Genomic DNA, 21,614 nt, shown 5'->3' with positions numbered 1-21,614 from the left:
CCCAAACACCTGTATATTATTCAGGCCTAATTTCATTTTAATGAAACAAGAATACGTGTTTTCCTATGGTTTTTGTGCATGCACGACATGCGATACAACCACAGTATGCAGAATTTTTCCAACTTATAACTGTGCATTAATATGCAAAACAAAACACGAAAATAACTCAAATGTATTGTGTGTTGTATGGTAGAGCTCTGTTCTCTTTTGGTTTTGTTGGCTTTTGCAGACTTAAGTGTCCTGTGGCGTTTTCCAGAGGGCAACGTCAAGCAAAAAGTGAGTGGAGAGTGGAGATCTTAGTTGCACACAAAATAATAATAATATAGTAGCCCTTGTGATAATTGTTGCCATGTCTTTCTATGTCTTTCTCATCCATAGATTCTCTGAGTAAATGCAATTGCCCTCATTCATCCCATGCAACATTCCTCCTTCAGTTTTTAGTGATTTAAGTGAGGTTTGCACTCACTAGTCTACAACCGATAGAGAGCGACATTGCTCCCCGAACGCAGTGCCAAAGAAATTGAGAAATGCAATCACGTGTGAGCTGAAAATGATTTTGCGCCTCAACAGTCCAGATTTGTTGCCCTTTCAAAGTAAAACGGACTGCGACCAACTCCGTCGTCAATTTCTCCAAACGCTCATGCTTTTACTTTGTTTTTGTTTTTTTAACTTCCCATCGCTACTCCTTTATGTGAGTTTGATTTTGCAAGTCCGCGTTTATCTCATCCCGTCAGGCACTCTGGCAATCCACTGCAACTTTATCAGATGGACTCAGAATGGAGAGAAGCTGACGCACCGTTATTCTGTGGACCGTTAACTTTCCTCGGCGAAGTTTTTCCTCATGCCATTACAACCTATGTGCGACAATAAAGCAGGAACCGCGCTCCACATTATTTTGGAAACTTTTTGACCAGTGTGCAACTGACTTTGTTTTCCCTTTGGACACTTTTACTGCGCAATTACGCACGATACACAAAAAGGAATGGCTCCACGTCGGAGACAAAAAACGGGACTACAAACTATTTTGCATGTGTGCCTTTCTATTTCTGTGGTTTTCTCATACAATATAGACTTGGAACATCCCTTGGTGTTCCGTGGACCTAATTCTAGTTTTTTTGGCTATTCTGTGCTGGAGCATTATTATGACAACACACGCTGGTGAGTCCCATTTGTCCTTTTGCTGCTGTTTTGCTCATTTGTAAGATTTTATTAGCTAAAAGAAATCACACATTAACTATTTTATTGATTTATTAAGAAATGACGAGATGCGTTGAATATAAAGACACTTGAGGGATGCTCATTGACTTTTTATGGTGCGCACTCCTCTTCCCTCTCTTGGTTTATTCAGGGTCATCGTAGGGGCTCCCAGAGCCAACTCTACCTACAGTAGTTCAGTGCACGCTCCTGGTGCTGTGTTCAAGTGCAGAGTCCACAGCAACCCGGAGCGCCGCTGTACGGAGATGGACTTGGGAAGAGGTTAGTCGAGCTCGCAGCATCCACACCACAGCCATGTGATAAATTGTGACACCTTCCAAAATCTACAAAACTCCTCCAAACATCTGTTTTGTTTTATCACAATAATGCAGCTCTTGTCTTTTTTTTTTTTTAATCATAACCTGCAACATTCACGAGACAAGAGGCTTCTGTGCGCAGAAGTTTTTCTCACTACTTGCCTACATAAATATGATTTATTCCCCAGCTAATATTTCCTTCTGCATATGACAAAGCCAAAAAAAGCTTCCACCACCCACCGTCCACCCTCATTTTCTGTTCTTGTGAAGAACACCGGGGTTCGTGGATGACTTTGATATAATCAGCGTGTTACCAAAAACACATGCTGACAAACAGGAAGAATCATCTTGATAATTATAGACAACAAAGTGTCCAATCTGACCAACCTACCCATTACCAACATGCTTGAAAAAAAAAAAAAAACTGTCGTGCTTTTATCCTATCACAATACAATTAAACCTCTAAAGTTGAACATGCTGGTTAATTTTCAGTTTTACCCATTTGAAATCAATAAAAACTGAATTAATTTGCTGAAACTTCCACTATCATACAACCTTTATTGGAGATAAAAAATAAATAAAAATTCTATCTTTTACAAATGTAAAGAAAAGTTGGCCACTGCATAAGAAAACTAAAATTAAAAATACTCAGGCGTCAAGATGCCTGAAAGCCATGTGGCAAAAAACCCCGGCATCATTTATGTCCAAGCTAATCTGGTCATGGTGTTCATTAGCTATTAGGCTTATCTTCTATTTATCTCAGCATCTGTTTGGTAAAATTAGCTTTTGGATGCAAATAGGTTAGTTGCACTGCCCATTTTTTACATTCATCATCACAAGTTTCATTTACTATGTTCTATTCCGTGTTTTTTGTCTCGTTTTATAAGCCTTCCGTAGCATCACAAAAAAAGCCAAAGATAAAGCAAAATACTTTAATGGAGATTTTTTCTTATGTTTTTGAAGATTTGTCAATATCTAGTGTGACGTTAGACACAATGATGTTTAAGACCCTACTTAACACGAAATCCTTGATCGATCTCCAAATCAAGCCACCTTTGGAGCATTTTCCTTAAGCAATTCCACTGTACATGTATTCTCTTGGCTTGCAGCTACCTAGCAACCACATTTAAACAAACAAAAGACTTCCATGTTTTTAAAGCATCAGGATATTGTTTGCCAAGCTGACAGGACAAGACCCAAAAGTCCGACAATAGCGGACAATTTTTTTTTTTTTTTCCGGCAAGGCATCCTTTGTCCTGACGTTGTGACGTCTGCAAACTGCTCTCATTGTCCATCAGGAAACAAGCCCCGAGAGTCGTGCGGGAAGACGTGCCAAGGGGACAGAGATGACGAGTGGATGGGAGTAAGCTTAGCGCGTCAGAACAGAGCCGACGGCAAAATACTGGTGAGTTGATTAATGAGAGTTGGGCCTGATTACAGCGGCATCATTGTTTCAAAAAAGAGTTCAAGCATGTGGTTTCACATTATGTGTTAGTTTTCTCTCATTAACACAACAGTTGCCTTGTATAAGTTGCCTATCATGGGGGGTCTTTTATGTAGCTCAATTCCGTTTTATTTATATACAGTAGCACTGATTCACAAGTTATTCCAAAGGTCTTTTTATTATGTGTCATGGATTGAAAAGTATCACAAAATTCAAAGACAAAGCAAAATACCAAAATAAAATAAAATAAAAACTAAACGCACACAAGGGCAGACTCATGTTTTTCGCTGTTCCCCTTTGGTAAAGCTTTAAATTCCTCTTCGGCTTGTACGTACAATATGAGCTCTATTTTAGTAGACGGCGTGTTTGCGTTCGGCAGATACTGATTTCCATATCAGCACAGGCCCGCTGCACTTTTGCCTATTTGGCAGCTCGAGTGTCTTGCAGACGCACCTGGCATAGTGGTGATTTTGAAATTCATCCATTTCTTCCTTCATTTACTTCAGAAACATGTGAAGAGCGGCCATCAACTTGCAATATGTCTTTTAAATCAGCCCATTGGGCAGTTAGACTAATAATCTACTAAAAAAATATCTTTGACTCCAGATGTGTTTTATTTAATGCAACAACTTGATTAAATAAAATTGAGTACCTAAATTCAAATCACCATTTTTTTGTCAGTGCATACCTCATCCCCTCTATGGTGGTCCTTTATTAACCTCTTATAATGGGCGGCAGGGGAACCATCAGTTAGACAAGCAGGAAAAAGTCCAAGCCATTTTCAAAATCATCATGAGTCACACAGATTTACTGTAAATACTAATATTGGCTCGAAAAGCCTTCCGTCTGACTTCTTCGTCATGCAGGAAAAATCAGAGGAATCTTTATGTCTCTCAGGATTTACGGTTCAGCCTGTATGAATATATTTTATATGCCCTGGTGGAATCGATTGGCATGATTTTGCAGCATCCTGTTACCCCTGGCTGCTGTTTCAGGAATGTGAGTGAGAAGTTACTCCACCTTCACCTGCAAAGTGTTGCGGCTGTCTCGAGAAGTGTATGATTAAAAGAAAGGTGCTGACTCATCATATCCCAATGTGTTGCTAGGCTGCTCGACAGCCCGTAACATTTTTTGTTCTCGTCATCTGAATGAGCTCATGTTGGAACGCATCAGGAGGGAACCGTCTGCTTGGCAGATGTTTCTTCCAAGGCTCTCACTGAACAAGAACATGACAATAAGATGTGGCGCCATTCATATGGGAGGTTATTCTATTGCCACTTAAATGTGTGAGGTTAATTTCAATTAATCCTGGGCCTAAAAGATTGGCACTGTCGTTTTGTAAATACACTCAACCTTTTATAGCGTATACGGCAGTGAAGTGACTGGCCAACGTAAAGAGTCAAATCTGATTGGACAAGAAAATTGGAAGAAACTATAATAAATCTAGGGTCTTCACAGCAGTGAAGGAGACACTATTCTCCGCTTTTATAACCCAGTGTACCATACAAATGATTTGGGTGTTATTTTAGGGTCACATTTTTGTTGCCTCAAGCTTTTGGATTGCTTAAATTTAGATACAATTCCTCCACGCTGCATGTTTAATGCCATAAAGCCTGCGTTGACTTATGCACCCTGCAGAGTCATTGAAGAAGGTTCCACATCCTCTGAGACCCACTGACTCCAGCCCAGCGCGAGAGCGTCTTGAGCAAACACAATGCGGTCGAGGTCAATCTGCTTTCTGTAGACAGTTTAAAAGAGCAAAAGTTTTATTTTCTGCAGGCCTGTGCCCACCGCTGGAAAAACGTCTACTATGACTCGGAGCATATCCTGCCGCATGGATACTGTTCGATCATCCCGCCATCTCTCCAGGGCAGGACGCAACCCCTCATTCCATGTTACGAAGGTACGTAAAGTGGACCACTTGAACAACTGTGTTATAAAACTAAAATAAAGTAAATTCATACCATATTGTTGGTGGAACTGAAATTTGCACTTCAGTGATGTTTTTCTGATTGTTCAGCAATAAGTTCCATTTAAGAGTCTATGGTTACCATCACACAATCTCTCACCAAAATCCTTCCGTGGTGGTATCACCAAAAAAGCCAAAGAAAAAGCAGAACACACGACGTAGTAAATCGTTCAGAAACTTTTTGGTTGAACTCCAAATTGCTTTTGGATCATCCAGTGTTATGGTCTAATGATAATGACAGCTTTTGTTTATTTCGATTTTAATGATGTGATTTATATGTCGTGCCTGCAACTAAGGACATTTATTATCAACATAAGGATGATTCATATATAAATATTGTTTTTACTTCTCACCCATCTTGGGAAGCAACTTGTTTACTACTAGCATGTGTAGTCCCATTCTAGTCACGTGACATGCGTGCATGGTGCCGTCACAGAGGCGCACATCTGTTTTTGAGCCTCTGAAAACAGGTAGAGTGAATTGTGATCCCCCTCCACAAGGCCAACAAAAGTACAAAGTCAAAAGTATGCATTGCTCAGTCCTTGAAGGAGATTGGGTATCTGTTCGCCTCTATTGTGAAAAATTCACAGCATTTGTGCTGCCAATGACGTTCACCAGGTCGAACTCGCTCGCCTCGCTTCCAGTCTGCAGCAGCGGACTTGTGACTTGTCTTGTATTCAACTTACCGTGCATTTTACGCTGATCCGAGTTGAGCTTTTTTTGTAATCCGAGAGCGTCCCCCTCAAATTGAGTGGTCTCGTTGGATGTTGCGCGGCTCCTTTCTGCCTACACTCCGCTCCCCCAGATTCCTCTTGGATGTGACCCGCTCCTTGACTAACTCCATATGGAATGCCGAAAGAGCGAAAACTCCAGTAAATGTTGGATCAAGCACACAGTGAAATAATTTGTGGTTTGTTTTTTTGTGTCCAGATTATAAGCAGAAGTATGGGGAAGAGCACGGTTCCTGCCAAGCTGGGATAGCGGGAGTTTTTAAAGAGGTCAGTAACGGTGCTTGTTCATCTTCCTAATCTTCGTGACACACGCAGTGATGTGTATTTTCATGTTTTCATCGCGAATGCATAAAATGACTCCTTACTTATTTTTACTCTACTTTGTTGGAACACTACTGCAAGGCTCTATTTTTCTTCTTTGACTCTGTGGGATCATGAGAGGATTTTTTTTATGTTAGATTGTGAAATGAAGTCGAATCTCAAACTTAATAAGAAATCCATGTCGCCGATAACTGCAATTTTATGTTTCCGCCGGCTGCAGCGGCCTTTCCTCACCTCTGGGGTGGTTCCCCGCGATAAAAACGATTAAGAAAACACACATTTCCCTTTTCTGAAAATAGCGGGGCCGGGGGATGCACTGCTGACCGATGACATCATCCACTATCGCACAATAGCTTTTTTGTACAGCACTCCATCCTTAAACGGTCGCCCAAGTGAGTAGAACAGATGCGGTCCAGTTGCGTCTTTCTGTGAAATATACTGTCGAGTCCATATAAGGTATATGTTAAAATGTGACATTAGCTTGTCTGTACATTTGCGATATAATTTTTTCCCGATGGTGCTCAGAAGTCTCACATTGCAGTCAGAGCCAATTTAAGCAGAGGCCATCACAGACCTGTCTTTCTTTGAAATGCATGTTCCGTCTCTGGAGAATCAAATGTGACGTTTGAAGTAGTCTTATTTATTATACATATTGGTTACTGAGTGCAGCTGCATTACTGTGTCACATTACAGTTATACAAGTGTAAAAAATAAGTTAACCAGCTAATATTGAAACCCAATGGTAAGTCATTTAACACAAACATGAGTTAACTGTGGTAAAACGAAAATAACAAATACCCTGTCATAACATTGGGAGTGCACTGAGCATTTTGCCCAGGTTCAACAATCAATTTGAGAATTGTTGTTCCATAAAACACAATATAGATCAAACTGTGGAAATGCACGACATAGATTAAACGGTTTGCAGATTGAATAGAAATAGATAGATGGTTTTATATCATGTAACTTTTTTTGCTCTCATTTCAAATAAGTGTTTAGAATGTAGTTTGAAATGGACAAAAAGTGAAATCATCAAACAGTTGAATCGACAAAGGTTCACTGTTGAGCTATTTAGTCGTTTGAATGACACTCCACCCCCACCAACAAGCCCTCGCTCCTAAAGGAATGTATGGAATTCCTTCAAAGGATGTCCAACTGTTAAATCTTGGCTTCATCTGCACCGAGCTCACCGGTCACCAGATGTTTGGCATCTGTGACGGATCGCTCGGACTGCGTGTGTGAGTGTGTGTGCGCGTGCGTGACTGAGCAACAATAAGGTGATGACACATCCAAGCAAGATGTTGTTTGCTTTTGTTTTCATATTTGTGTGGAGCCCAATTCAATAAAAGAGAGACTGTCAGAGAAACATTGGAAGTGATTATGTGTGGCAAGCCTTTATTGTCACTGACCGCTCACTGCGACGTTTGCACCAAGCTGTCGCGGTGCAAAGCCGTGACTGAACAAGCCATCCCGCAGCTGTCAATTTTGCACGGGCTCCACATTCCTCGTCACACTTCTTGGCCTCCGACCGGTTGATTTAGCAGCAACCGTTTGTGGCCTTCGGTTAACCAAAATTTCACCCCGAGGCACTTGAGCTGTGCAGATGAAAGGTAATTCATGACCCCAAAGAGAGAATTATCTGAATGAATGTGGTGGGGGTTCATTTACAGGAGCTGGTGGTGATGGGGGCCCCCGGGTCTTACTACTGGACTGGGACAATCAAGGTTTACAACCTGACGTCTGACACCTTCTACAGTCCAAACAAAGATGATGTCGACTCCCACAGATACAGCTATCTTGGTGAGAGGCTGCTATTATGTCTTAATGTGGAATATAAAAGTCTAACAAATGAAACAGCTGACCCCAATGTGTTTTCAGGCTATGCTGTGACTGCTGGACACTTCTCCTCACCTAATGTGATCGACATAGCCGCAGGGGCGCCTCAGCACAACGGCAGTGGGAAGGTAGCCACCTCATCTTTCTGCTGTTTTCTATCTGGTGCAGACCGCAAGACTGATGTTTTTTTTTTCCACCCTCAGGTTTACATTTTCAAAATTGATGGCGTGTCGTTGGTGAAGAGTTTTCAAGCCTCAGGGAAAATGGTATGGCTTCAAATGTGGTTTAAATGTACACACTGACATTTCTGTTTTTGATTATTATGGCGAGGCTACTGTATGCCTTGTTTTATAGATTTATGTGATGTTGATGATGTTGACTATCTTATATCAAAATGTACTTTTAATTAATGTAGCTAATGTTTTCTATTTGTATTTAATTTTAAGTTGTTAAAAGGGAACATACCACCAGTCAAGACTGTCTGCATGTCAAAGATGAAATAGGAAAAAAAATGTCTGTGATCTGACCCAATGCTCTGTGGCTCGGCTTGGTTCCAGATGGGCTCTTACTTTGGCTCCTCATTGTGTGCAGTTGATCTGAACAAGGACGGTCTGTCAGACCTGCTGGTGGGGGCACCCATGCACAGCAAGCTACGGGATGAGGGCCGCGTAACTGTGTACCTCAGCAAGGGCAATGTAAGTGGGTTGGCACAATTCTATCATGTGAACTGTACATGTTTCAAAAATCTGAAGTTGCTTCCAAACTGGCGGCACACTCTCAGTCTTCACATGCAACTTCTGTAGATTTTTTTTTTCCGGTAGTGTTATGTGGGCAGTATTTTTCCTACCACCAAACACAGACGTTATTCTGCTTCAGAGCTCTGTGTGATTCCTTTCTGAGTTTTCGTTTCACATCAGGAGTTCTGTGTGTCTGTTTTTCTCACTGCGTGCTTGCATATCATTTTTCAGGGGGTGATGGAGGAGCAGGCCGTTTTGACCGGAGACAATGCTTACAACGCCCACTTTGGAGAGTACATTTCCTCGATTGGAGACGTCGATGATGATGGCTACCAAGGTCAGTGTAAAGTAATAGCATCACGGTTCACTTATCAGGGGCCAACGTAGGGCAGCATGGCTCAGGTGGTCCAGTGGCCATCAAGTAATTGCTGCTTGCTCCATATCGCTCTTCTGACGACAAAGCATGCTCAAGAGATCTATTTTGGTTAGCCTTCACATAATTTGCAGATTTTCTTGAGTCACAAGTCAAATATTAATTGTGCAATCAAGGAAGTGTTTCACTAACTTTCATTCACTACTGTTGTTGTGCTTTACTCACCGTCGTGGAATAAGTAGAGCTTCTAAAAGACGAGCAACTGATGAGGGTTCAGAACAAATTATTGTTTGTCCAACTTTCAAAGTTGGTTAAATTATAGCTCAAACTGTCATTCTGACATTTTATTAATATGGCTACTTTCCTGGCTTCTACCTGGCTTGGCTCTCGGTGTGCCACCTGGCACCCTTCTCATGCCCCACTATTTTCCAGTTTCAACAGTCTCTCGGCATGCAGCCTTGCACAGTTTTTGTGTGTCGTGGAAAAATAGTCAGTTCTAAATCATCTAATAACCCATCATTATAATTACCCCCTTGATGGCAAAAAGAGCCAAAGCATCTGAGTGACTGACAGTGTTCCCATTCAATTTCAAGCAACATATGTAGAAATAATTGTTTTTATGAGGATAACTTCTATGTTGAGTCATAATTAGTTAATTATTGTGTGTTGGATACTCAAACGTGCTATCCCTTTTTATAATTCTCGCTTCAGCTTATATGTGTTTTATTTGTGGAAATGGGATATGGTTATTTAACTGCTCTTGCCAGCACTTTATAGTCTTGTTTCCACTCCCTCAGAAGATCGTCCAACTTTTTCTAGCCACTAACAACACTTAATTGTCTATCTACAGTTAGCTGTTTGTGGCCCCAGTGTGTACTGTCCAACGTAACGCACACCCAAGCCTCAATGCTTCACAACCATACAGTCTACCATTGTTGTATTTCAATTCCCCTGCAGATGTAGCCATAGGTGCTCCTAAAGAGGATGACTATGGAGGAGCTGTTTATATCTATCACGGGGATGCCACAGGAATCATCAGCAAATATTCCATGGTGAGACATTGCCATTAATGTGCACCAATGCATGTATAATGTAGGCTATGTGCTGGATTTTAAATAGAAAACATATGGGCACCATGCATGTGTGTCGAATAACTTGAGTTAAAAGAGAACTGTGAGGAGAATGTGGTCTAGGGAATTAATGTTAGTCCTGAAAAGGCTTTAACTGAGCTATGACCATTATAACCCACAATGCACTTCTATGCTGAAAATTACTTGGGTAACCCCACAAGCCATTTTGGATCATCTCGCTTTAGTCGTAATACTGATGTATGGTTACAACTTTAATGATGAGAGTGCTGACTGTATTACAGTAATTTGTAAAAAAAAAAAAAGTAGGCTTGTGTTTCTGTTCTGTTCATAATCATCTGCATTGCATTGAAGGTCTGCTCATGAGAACATTTTATTTGTAATTTCGGTTGGGTATTTAACACAAGATGTCGAGATGTGATATAGTCTAACAGTCAAGAGCTAAAAGTCGTTGTGTTTTATCATGATATCATTGAAGTACCATATGAATGTATTTGATCCGCCACTTGTTTTTTAGATATATATAAAAAGCTACTTTTGGGACACTCTTCCGATTTTTGACATGTTTTGCTAATTATTCTTTATTAATGACTGCTCTTTGACTCGACCCCGAATGCTTTTAAATCTGTCACTGTGGGAAAACAAACATAAAGCAGGGTGCAAGTGTCACAGTCTTAATGTTATCTTGAACTTATTTTAATGGGTGCTATCTTGTGTTACAGAAAATATCTGGGCGTAGTGTCAATCCTGGTCTCCAGATGTTTGGTCAGGCGATATCTGGCAATGTAGACATGGACGGTAATGGATACACAGGTAGGGACGAATCAGATGGGATTGAGGTTTGATAGATTTCCCCAACCACTGCATAAAGATCGAATGAAAACCTCAAAAACACAGGGAAAGACCATTAACCATTTCATTTTTCATAGTCACAAGTTTTGGCCCTCATTCTCTTGTAATAGACTCGTGACAGAGGCATTTTGTTGACAGCATTCCTCAATCCGAACCACAATGACTCTCAGTGGTTCTTTGTTTAGCAATTACAGGTGTGTATCGAGTGATGTCACACACCGTATGATCAATCTTTGTGGCGTATTCTTGTTGCAGATATCACTATTGGAGCTTTCATGACGGATAGTGTGGTGCTACTAAGGTGAGCAATTATGGTAAAGCAGCAGTCTATTTTTTATTTATTTTATTTACACTAACTCGTAATCCCTGTGGTGCAAGGACCCGGCCTGTCGTTACAGTGGACGTCTCCATCTTCTTGCCTGTGTCCATCAACATTTCTGTACCTCAGTGCCACGAAGGCCAGAACATAAATTGCTTCAACATCACCGTTTGCATGCGCTTCCATGGAAGACAACTTCCTGGACAAATAGGTGAGGCTGAGAGAACATCAGTAAGTTTCAAACACACAGTCCATCGCCATTGTATTCCCACAGTGTGTTAACACTTCCACAAAACGAATGTCCGCTACTTGAAACACTTGAGAATTTTTGCAGCTGAAGATCAACATTTTTGCACCCTGCCTGCTCTCAATTCAGATGATAATGTGAAAATAATGTTGAAAGCCAAAAATCCCATTAGGCGTTTACTGGTGCTATTGCTCAAGTAAAAATCTTACTTTCTGACCTTTTGCTGCTCATTTAAACAGAAGAAATCTTTTAAAGAAAGATCATGTTGATTCTGCCAGGACAGGAAGAGAGTCTGTGTGCTTAGTCTTTGCTGAGGGCTTATGGTGGCGTTGAACGCTGAGGTGCTGTCCTGTTCTAGTGTTTGGGTGCGGTGTCTCCCAGCTCCCACCCCCCGGGGAGTAAGAGACGTGTTGCATAATGAGCGCTTGCCGGAATAAAGCCCCTCTGTTTGGTCATCTGGCAAAGCGCGTGGAAAGTGCAGCGCCATGTGTTTGGTGACGTCCACAATGCAACCTTGCCTCCTTGAGAGTGAGCTCATGGTGCTCCACTGGATGGAAGAAACAGAGGGGTTCGGTCCTACCTGGGTGTGTTTGTTGCCCCTCCCAGTCTTTTAGCAGTCTAACACCCTGTGAAGCAATTACTACAGACTGAGGTTGATTCATTCACTGTACTGGAGCTTGAATGACAGGAGACGTGTGTGTAGATTTCTCAGAAATGCCAGTAACACTTGACCTCGTACTTGTGATTCCTCTTCAAAATGAGAGTAGTTGTTCATTTTCTCCATCACTAAAGCCAGGGGTGGAACCAGCCGGGGTGTAATAAAAACATCGTCTGCTTGACCAGCTGGAGGATTGGTTTCCTTTTTCCAATGTTTTTCATCATCTTCTCACCTTAAACTCTGTTATTACACAAAGTTCTGCTTCATTCATCCCAGAATCAAAATAACTCATTTTATTAGTCACCTCGGAGATGACAATCTCCAAATAAAATCACCACTCTAAATGCCAATCAGATTAATACCCATTGGATTCAATTGACGCTGTGTGTATGATCCGGTTTAGAGCTGCTGTACAACTTGACGGCTGATGTGGACAAGAGACAAAAAAACCTGCCTTCACGGATCTACTTCATTCAAAGTGGCTCTCAGATCAGCCAGAAAAGCCAGCAGCTCAACCTGGACGTCAACAATGATAAGTGCCAGCGCTTCACTGCCTATGTCAAAGTAAGTTTGGACTGTCTGGTTCTTCGTGTTGGCTTGTTTTCTTTCTTGCTAACTCCCTTAAATAGTCTCTCAGTTTCTTTCCCACGACGGAAACACTCAATGTGACATTAGAACTATTTCCTTCAGAAGTTTGTTTTATCTTCATCTGTTTATTTTGGAGGCCAAGTGCACACTTTTCCAGTTAAAATGTTTACGCTCTGTAATACAAGCGAGCAAAATTCACAATCATGGACGTGCTCTGAGAATATTGGCATCCTCCCTACCAACAGTTGCTGAGGTTAATGTAACAGTCATGCGCTTGGTGAAATCATGCTGTCATAGGGCTCTGTGTTATTAGCCTCAAGTGTACAAGTCTCAGAAAAAGACAGAAACAAAGTTGCTTTTGTCATCACAGTCCCTCTATTGTGTTCCGCTGTGATTAGGTTTTGCAGCAACAGGGAGGGTCCACGTCCTGAGGGCACCGGCCATGCTTCCTTTTCTTATAGACGGAAGCCCATAATGCATGCTTGTAAAATTCATGACCATTTTATTTTTTTACAGAGCACTCTTTGTACTTTTTGTGTGGGAAGTTGTGTTGTCAAGCTTTTACTTGGTGACCTACAGACACAATAGTTTGCATCACACAGCACAAATGAAAAATAGTGATATTTCATGCTTTATCTATGATACTGTTCAATCCATACGTCTGTCGCAATGTTGATATTTTGTTCCACTGCTACTTTTCATTTTTTGTGTATGTGTTGTATCAACACCGACACATCTATAGGTGACTGGATGTCGTAGCGAAAGATGAAGTGGTGCACACATAATGACCTGGTGTGACTCTTTTTTCTTTTCCACCATGTGTTTGTCCTAAACTTTAAAGAATCAGCATTAGCAGAGATGATGTCCTTGCCCTTTTGAGGACTCTTCCTAACCAGTGGAGTCATTTATCTTTCTCACATGTTGTCCCACATCAACCAGTCAGTAGGCCCATTCCCCAGAAGCGGTATACTAATGGAAAGCATCTGGTTTCCCAGTTGCATCCTTATGGGTGGGTTGGAAGCTTCACCAGGGAGTCTTTGTATACAGTGAACAGGGTCGAGTGCCTCAGCAGGGTGTTGAGACTTGTGTTGCTTTTATGTCGGCCCCATGTCAAAGTTGATTTCTTGAACTGTGACGCGCCAAAGTTGCTAAACATTGACTCTGAGCTAGCAATTGAAAAATATATATTTGCAGCCAGCTAGTACAGATTACCTACCAGTCCTGAATGACCATTTAAATGAAGTAAAATTATACAGCGTTAAAGAAAAATCCAACGGACCGGAACAGACATGCTCAATTTCTACCATTCAAGTGAAAGTCTAGACCAGTAAATCACACTTTGTGAAAACATGTAACATAGCAGCAGGTATGCCGCATGCAGAGGCTCATATTCAGTATTACCTGCTGAAATTATGCAAGTCTTTCATGTTGACCGTTTTCAACCTGTTTTCATTGGCATGGACTTGCGCCATACCAGCCATCCAGATGGTCCATGTTTGGTTATTTTCGGCTTAATAAAACCACTCACACGCTTTTGCCCCTGTTTGGAGGGGAAAAAAAAGATTTTGCACAGTTATGAGTAATTAGGATTTGAATGACCAGAGGTGCTGTGTGCCACTGAGTCATATTGTCAGGCAAGCCAAATTCTTCATCGTGATTTGTTGCCTTAAATGATTTGGAATAATTGACGTCCTTTTCTGGGGTGGCGAGTTTTCAATACATTAGGCCAAAAGAAACACCTCTTAAAACTTTGGCAGATGTGGACATTGAACTGAAAATGAAAATATATATGCATATCTCTTTTTACTAAAGATACCTGGCGTGTTAGGTGACAACATTCTTAAGACCGCCATGTTATTGTGAACATGAAGTAGGAAACCACATAGAAAGTTAGAAAGAGTATTTGCCCAAACTGGGCAACTTTTCACTAAAACATCATTGTTATGCTTGGTTCCGTGCGTATTCATGCACAAATGTAAGTAATGAAACCCTTCAATTCTAAAAATAGAATAGAAGCAAACATGGACTGTAATGTACAATAAACCACGAGCGAAGGTGGAGTAAGGAAGATGATTTGCACTATTATTATTTATTATTATTATTATTAGCTGCTCAATGATGTATTTTTGTGCAAGTTGTTTGAACTTGCCCTATCGCCACAGTGATGCGTTTGTGGTACAGCGGTTTGTATAGTTGTCTTTGAGAACTGGCTCAGTGTGCTCTTCATCTGCAGAATGTTCAGTGGCACAACAGGTGCGGTGTTAATGTGACATTGATATAAACAGCCTGTCTCACTATAACATAGCTATTATTCACTATGTCTGTGCATGGAGTCTACATGTCTTGCATTGCTTTGATTCATTTGATTCATAGCTCGTCCGAGCCAACAACCCCCTTTCAACTAAGGCCTTATTAGGTGCTCTGCACTTCTCCTGAACTCTCTCTGGTCACGTGTCATGCTTATGGATTGTTTACATCAACTGCAAAGTGTCCATCGTCATACGTGTGTTTTTGTTACAGCGAGTCCATCATAGGTTCATGCATGTGTGCCTTGAAATTACAGCAAGAGCATTTGTGGACATTGACTGGTGTTTTGTAGGTCAGTGGATGCATCTCAGTCTCCAAGGAGGAGTTAAAATAGGCTGCTAAAGCCCTGCTCGAAACAGTTGTCCGTTTAATTTAGCTTGTAAGTGTCTTGCTTGCTACACCCCAACACGTGCATTTTGCTCTGGCCTATATTCCAGTGCCCCACTAACATTTGCCTGGCACCATTGCAATGCTGTAGTTTGTGGAACTTGTCTTTTACGTCCGGCCACGGGGAAAATACGATATCACCATTGTTTCCTTTGGTTACAGGCGTACGTTAAACTCCATTGATGGGCTTATTCTCACCGCCTTGACTTACTGTTGCTTTGTAATTAACAGTGCTATATCATGAAAATGATGGGCCTTTGTCAAGAAATGGCTGAAGACAATTTCACTTTTAATATATTCAGATTTCCAAACCATTTTTCCAAAGGAAAATAGAAAAATAACATCTATTACCAGCGCACACTGTTGCAATCACAAAACCCTTATTTACAGTGTAGACTTTTGAATTATTAACTGTCACACAATTGTTGACTAGTAATAATAATAAATTATAAGATAATACCTATGGCGACATCACCTCAGTTTTGTATATTTGCATATCTTTCTATGGTCATCTTTTAAAACTACTTTTGAGGCGGATTTGGGGAATAGCTGTCACACAAATTCAACAAAAAGGCTGCATATGAACTCAAAGATTCTGACTCCTGTATTCTGAATTGTTTGGAATTATAGGGGTTACTTCCACTGTAGTCAGTTTTAAGTCTTGTTTTTCTGTTGTGGAACAAAAGCGCCATTCAGATGTTAAAATTGAAAAGTGTATCAGTCGCTATTTACAGTATACACTGGTTCTTTTGTAGTTGCCATCTTTTTAAATTAATCAAATAAATGGATGCTTTGAAATCCTATAATCCACTCCTTTTAAGTGAGTGTTCAAATGTTCCATGTCATTGGCACCTAGCAGCTTTCTCTTGACAGACAAACAGGAAACCCTGGCGAGAGAAAAGCAAACCAGCAGTTCCTGTAACAACCTCCCAAAGAGTCCCCCATGTGGATCAAGTCTCAAAGACGGCATCGCTTGGCACGTGGGAGCCCTGAGCCGGGCCTGCTGTCACACTGCCTGCTTTGTTTGCCGCTTTACAGACAAAATACAGACTCACCCAAAACGTGCAGTTCCCTTGATGCCGCCCCCTTGGTTTCATTTACCGAGAGAGCTGATACAGTGAAAGTACGTAGCGGGAAGGTAATCATATCCAGCTGTCTTCTGTCACACACGGCTGCACGTCAAGCATCGTGTCTAAAGAATATAATTAAACTGTGCTGTAGCAATATCGAAAGTGGAAAACGTCAATGGCTAATACTTGGTGCTTTGTCCTGAAATTCCGGCTGTTTATATCACAAGGTTATAAAGATGAATTATCCCAGTTAAATTTAGCATTGACTAATATTTTTGCCAGGATTTCCCTACATGGTCGTGCCAGAGGGAATGTGAAACAGTTCTTCTTCAGCCTTGTTTTGGGAGTGCACAACCAGCCGATTTTCTTTTTCCCCCCTTGCAGTAAAACATCTGACGTTCTTATAAATGTGCAATCGAGTCATTAATGAGGTGTCGTTTCTACCGTGGATCGTTCTACCGAGTTTGGTCATGCCATCGTAAATTCATGGCCAAATCTGACTGACCCAAAGTTGCGCCGATTGGCTGACTTTGTTGACTTTGGCAGCTGGGCAAAATGGTTCTGCAGGATTTTGGCTGTATGCTTACCGCACGATGCCACCGCAAGGAAACATTATGGGTGGCCAAGTCTGGCCACAATGAGGGGGATTCTCTCGCCTTGTTTCCTCAACTTCCACGGCAAAGGAAACACAAGTAAAGAGAGCACAATCCTGTTATCCTATAGAGTGGGGCGGGGGGGGGCTGCCATTACTTCATCACTTGGAGACATGGCCGTGACCGTGTTATCATTTCCCACTTCTCTTTTTTATTGCTTGTTATTGTAGATATCAACATCACCCTCTGCTTCCTGCATTAAAAGCCAGCGTCTGCAGAAACGTAAACATAAAAATGTATACGTGAGATATCTGTTTATATCCAGCATAGAGAGCTCTTGAAGGATGTTTAGCACCATCACGTTTGTGTGTTGTAGCTTTATTGGGGTTGGGCCCATAAATAATGTCTCCAATGACAACAGTAAAGCAGAGTGGCCAAAGGCGTTTGCGCTGAGTGACGAAATCAGCTCCAGGAAGCATCTGGAGCCTTCTTCCATCACCAGGATGGAACGGTCTCAAACACAAACACTGCACTTTTTAAGCTGCCCCTCCCTGTAGCTTTCTTTTGCATTTAGCACTTTAAGGTAACTTTCCCAAAGATTCAATCATCACACTCGAGTTTTTCTAACTGTATCACGGAACTATTCGTATCCGGCTAGTTTTAACTGGTTGCATGAGTGTGGAGATAATGATCTTCTTGTTTCTAGATTAAATTTAATCACCATGTTGGAGGAAGTTAATTTCTCAAAGTGAGGAAGTCTTTAGAGGGATCCTTTTGTAAACAACAACAGAATTTTGGCTCGCTGAGTGAATTATTTAACAATGAAACTGCCTGCTTGCATGCTAATGAAAATGTTTATTTGGACACAATTAGTTACCTTTTTTATGAGCTCTTTGCTGCAGTGGTGACCGGACTCTTTGATTACCCGTTGTTAGGAACTGTTTCCTTAAAAGGATCTCATCTGTACTCTGGTCTTTTGTTTAGTTTAGTTTGTTGCACGTGACTCCACAGTGCACTCATCGCCAATGTTTCTGTGTAGAAGTGAAGGATTAATGATGATGATGATAATGATGATTACAATAATAAGTTGGGTTAAGAATTTGTGGAATGTCAAAGCTGGAAGAGTAAACCTTTTGACCAGCCCACCTCTTGGTTCTGCTACCGTGCTGCTTCGGGGTCATTTCCAGAATTAAATCCGGTGATGCTGAAAATAGAACAGAAGCATAGGCCTGATCAAAAATGTAGGAGGGTTGAATGAGAAAGCCGTGAGAAAATCACATCTGTGTATTTATAGGCGATTGGCAGTCCTTCACATTCATTTGGTACAGAACACAACTGTGGTAGCTGGCGCTGAATCAAGTAGCTGTTGATAGAATGTTGTAAAAATAACAACGCAGATGATTTTGGTATGTTTGACCGGTAGCCTAAGCTCATTCCATCTGCCTATTTCAAGCTGGAACTTCAGGCACCTAGCTCTCCTCTTTTATGAAACCCAGCTGTGGTTTTCACTATCCAAGGGTCAAATGTTGAATGCCTTCTTCATGATGCATTCGAGGCTATAAAAGTTGAACATCATTTGGATTTGTGATATTTGATGATATACATGTAATCCGTTTGCCAAAGTGTAAATGTTAGGTTTAGCGCCTTATCTGCACCCAGCAGGTTTTTGTTGACTCAGCTTTGCCACAACATTGCATGCAAAGAAAAAAAAAGTTGCGTTCCAGTCGTGGACTTTAAATAGCAAATTTCAAGCACTTTTGCAAATTATTAACACGCATGCCTGATATTGTGTAACAGCTTCTTGCATGACAGTCCAGATGGTTTCCGTCAGTTAAGTGATGGTCAGGAGGAAATATGTATTTGCTCATAGGATGTGTTTCAACACTGCCACACGCTGCATTTTGCAAGATTTGCCTTTTCATGGATAGTCGCAACCAAATAAGGTTCTAAATGAAACAAAAGCAAAGCTGAACTTGTTATTTTCTGATTTGTGGGTAGTGTAAAGGAGAACTGCACAAATAAATCAAATGAAGTAAAAAGCATTCAGAGACTACATAGCTCCCCAAAAAAAATTGACGCAGCGATAACTGTGGATCAATTGAAAAAATGACACAAGTGAATAAAACTTGTTCTCTTAAACATGATTAGTTGATTTAATAATACATTGCAGTAAGTAAACAACGTGAGTACTGCAAAGGGAACAGTGTGCACTGACCTCTTCAATGCTCAGTTTGTTTGGATTGTGTCATGTTCACTATGTTGTGATGGACCGCAGGTTTTGGAGGTTATCAGGGTAATGCCTGAAGCTGGACAAACATCTCTGCCTACCACGGACGGCCACTCACATCAGACAGGCCGAATGTTTGATCGTGTGTTGGATGTTTGTTGAAGTTTTTCAAAACATACATCTGGTGTGAGCTGGACTTTCCAATAGCTCTCAAGCTTCCAAAGTCCAAGTCCATGTTTTGTTGGCTTGTAAGCTTTTTTTTGTATTCAGGCTTGCAATTACAAACAGCGTTGTGCGATTTTAGAAGCCCTTGAATCTTGCAAAGGTTAAGTTTAGGAAAAGTAGGAAGCTATTTTGGTCAAACTCATGCATATGTATTTGCAGAATCTGTCAGAATAAGAACAGCTTGAATGAAACCCAGCCAGTCGCTCTGTCCTTGACTCTGACACAACAGGCCAACTGTTGCATGCAGGTGGCGGCTCTTTGCTTTGACGTGTATGTCAATTCATACCGACTGCAGAATGTACTGGCACAAAATGAAACACATCAACAAGAACGCATGACTTCACTTGACTTATCCACCAATAACTGCATTTGAGTGGTGACTGAAGTGCTTGTGGAATAAGCAAGTACTGTAATGGAATGCATTCTGATCAGACATTTTCTGGTGAGGTAACTTCCATGCATGTATTTTCTGTTCCCATCGGGCCTTTGTGGTGGATTGGTTCACATGTTGGCAGGGAATCGAATCTCTGACTTGCCCTGTGATTGACGGGTGACCAATCCTACTAAGTCTGATGTGTTCCTTTAGCTCGTGCTGGGACCCTGGACAGAATAAATAGTGTCGATGAATGAATGATATGTTTATGGGGTGTTTTGGGGCAAGAGAACTTTCCATTTTTGGGAGTCTATCATTGCAGTGTGACACTTTTAAATGGTGACATTTGATCATATTTCAGTGCTTGACTTTTTCCAATGAATTCTCTCAAGAGCAACTTGGGCGGTTAGAAAACACACCTACATGAGCTGAGAATCATTTCCCCGAGACATCGCTTCCCGTTACCACTTTAGTCCAGTCCAGACTTCTCACGTCTTCAATCAGGTTTGTGGTTCTTGTGGAGGACACCACTTCTCTTCACATTTCTGGACATTGTGCCATAGTACAGTATAGGCTGGATTTTTTTCTTGCTAGTAATACACGTCTCATTATACACACATCTCACGCTAACGTTGGACAGGCTGGATTCATTCATCACTTAACTCAAAAGCTTTTTCCATTCGGTCTAAGATTCTCTGGCGTTCAGCCCTCCAATGAAAAAGCCTCAAGCTGCAAGTCATCCAAATGTCTATTGTCCTAATAAGGAGTGTAGGGTTTGTGTGTGTTTCCCTCGCAAGTTAATAAAACTTCCCATGACCAGGATCCAACCATATGCTTTTGAGGGTTTGGCTGAGAGAGGAGCTCTTGTGCATTTCAGGCAAGCGTGAGGCGCTTAAAGATCAGAGCCTCTTACAGCCTGACGTCACTCTTCCCAATGAACCACTGCGGTGGAGCTAAACTCCGACCCAAAGGGGGTGGCGGGTTATGGGGGGGGGGGGGCGGGCTTGGTTTGTTACCCTTATGCCGATCAGATTAACGTGAGTATCCGAGCTTCTCGAGAAATACCAAGGTGGAGTTTTGCAATAAGCCTCATTCACTGAAGCCTTTTGAGTCCAAACATACATTCTGTTTATGCGATTGTAGAGTGAGCACATACCAAATACGCTGGCTCTGTGTGTGAACATAAACACCAAGCGTTGGCTCCAACTCGGTTCCAGAGTGAGGTGGTGGTGTCGATAAAGCTCTGTGCCACAGCTGTTTTCTTTCATAACCCAACGAAGGGCAAACCTCCTGCAATTTCATGAATACATACTATATGGAAAGAAAGAGCACTTACAAGAAAAACACAACTGTGGTAACATGTACATTTGTCATATTATATTTGAGAGCTTACGGTTGCCAAAGCAGAGTTGGAAAGAAAATAGTTCCTGCTGGGTTGCACACAGTGTGACTGGAAGCATTAACAAGTCAGTGATGAGATGGGGACAGAGGATTACAGTCACCATGCAGTAATTGTGACATTTTTATATAGTATACACACAACAATGTAGGAAATAGAAATGTTTAATACTCATCTAGTTGTCTAGGTTATTCAAATGGCTCAAGATTTGGAGTAATTTATGTCCGTTTGATTTTGTTGCGGTACTCCCTCGAGTAGATGTCAAAAGTCAGCAGTGCCGCCGGCTCTGCTCAACGAGCAATTCTTCGTCAAGCAATAGAAGTGTCTCGCTTTCTCTCATGTCATGTTGGCATGCTGCT

General features: G+C 41.4%; 1 protein-coding gene across 1 annotated transcript in view; it reads left to right on the top strand.

Moving 5' to 3' along the window:
• The first annotated feature begins 278 nt into the window (after nt 1–278).
• Nucleotides 279–21,614, top strand: part of itga9 (integrin, alpha 9) — a 36,659-nt gene continuing 15,323 nt past the window's right edge. Inside the window, exons 1-15 of the mRNA XM_061285338.1 lie at nt 279–1,158; nt 1,349–1,476; nt 2,810–2,916; nt 4,735–4,858; nt 5,855–5,922; nt 7,647–7,776; nt 7,855–7,940; nt 8,016–8,078; nt 8,370–8,507; nt 8,781–8,886; nt 9,880–9,974; nt 10,733–10,823; nt 11,118–11,163; nt 11,241–11,392; nt 12,490–12,650. Coding sequence (XP_061141322.1) covers nt 983–1,158; nt 1,349–1,476; nt 2,810–2,916; nt 4,735–4,858; nt 5,855–5,922; nt 7,647–7,776; nt 7,855–7,940; nt 8,016–8,078; nt 8,370–8,507; nt 8,781–8,886; nt 9,880–9,974; nt 10,733–10,823; nt 11,118–11,163; nt 11,241–11,392; nt 12,490–12,650 — 1,671 coding nt within the window. The 5' untranslated portion in view covers nt 279–982. The remainder of the gene's footprint in view (nt 1,159–1,348; nt 1,477–2,809; nt 2,917–4,734; nt 4,859–5,854; nt 5,923–7,646; nt 7,777–7,854; nt 7,941–8,015; nt 8,079–8,369; nt 8,508–8,780; nt 8,887–9,879; nt 9,975–10,732; nt 10,824–11,117; nt 11,164–11,240; nt 11,393–12,489; nt 12,651–21,614) is intronic.

This window comes from Syngnathus typhle, linkage group LG8 (genome assembly GCF_033458585.1).
Source record: "Syngnathus typhle isolate RoL2023-S1 ecotype Sweden linkage group LG8, RoL_Styp_1.0, whole genome shotgun sequence".
In the NCBI taxonomy this organism is placed as follows: domain Eukaryota; kingdom Metazoa; phylum Chordata; class Actinopteri; order Syngnathiformes; family Syngnathidae; genus Syngnathus; species Syngnathus typhle.
This window is presented reverse-complemented; position numbering and strand designations above follow the sequence as displayed.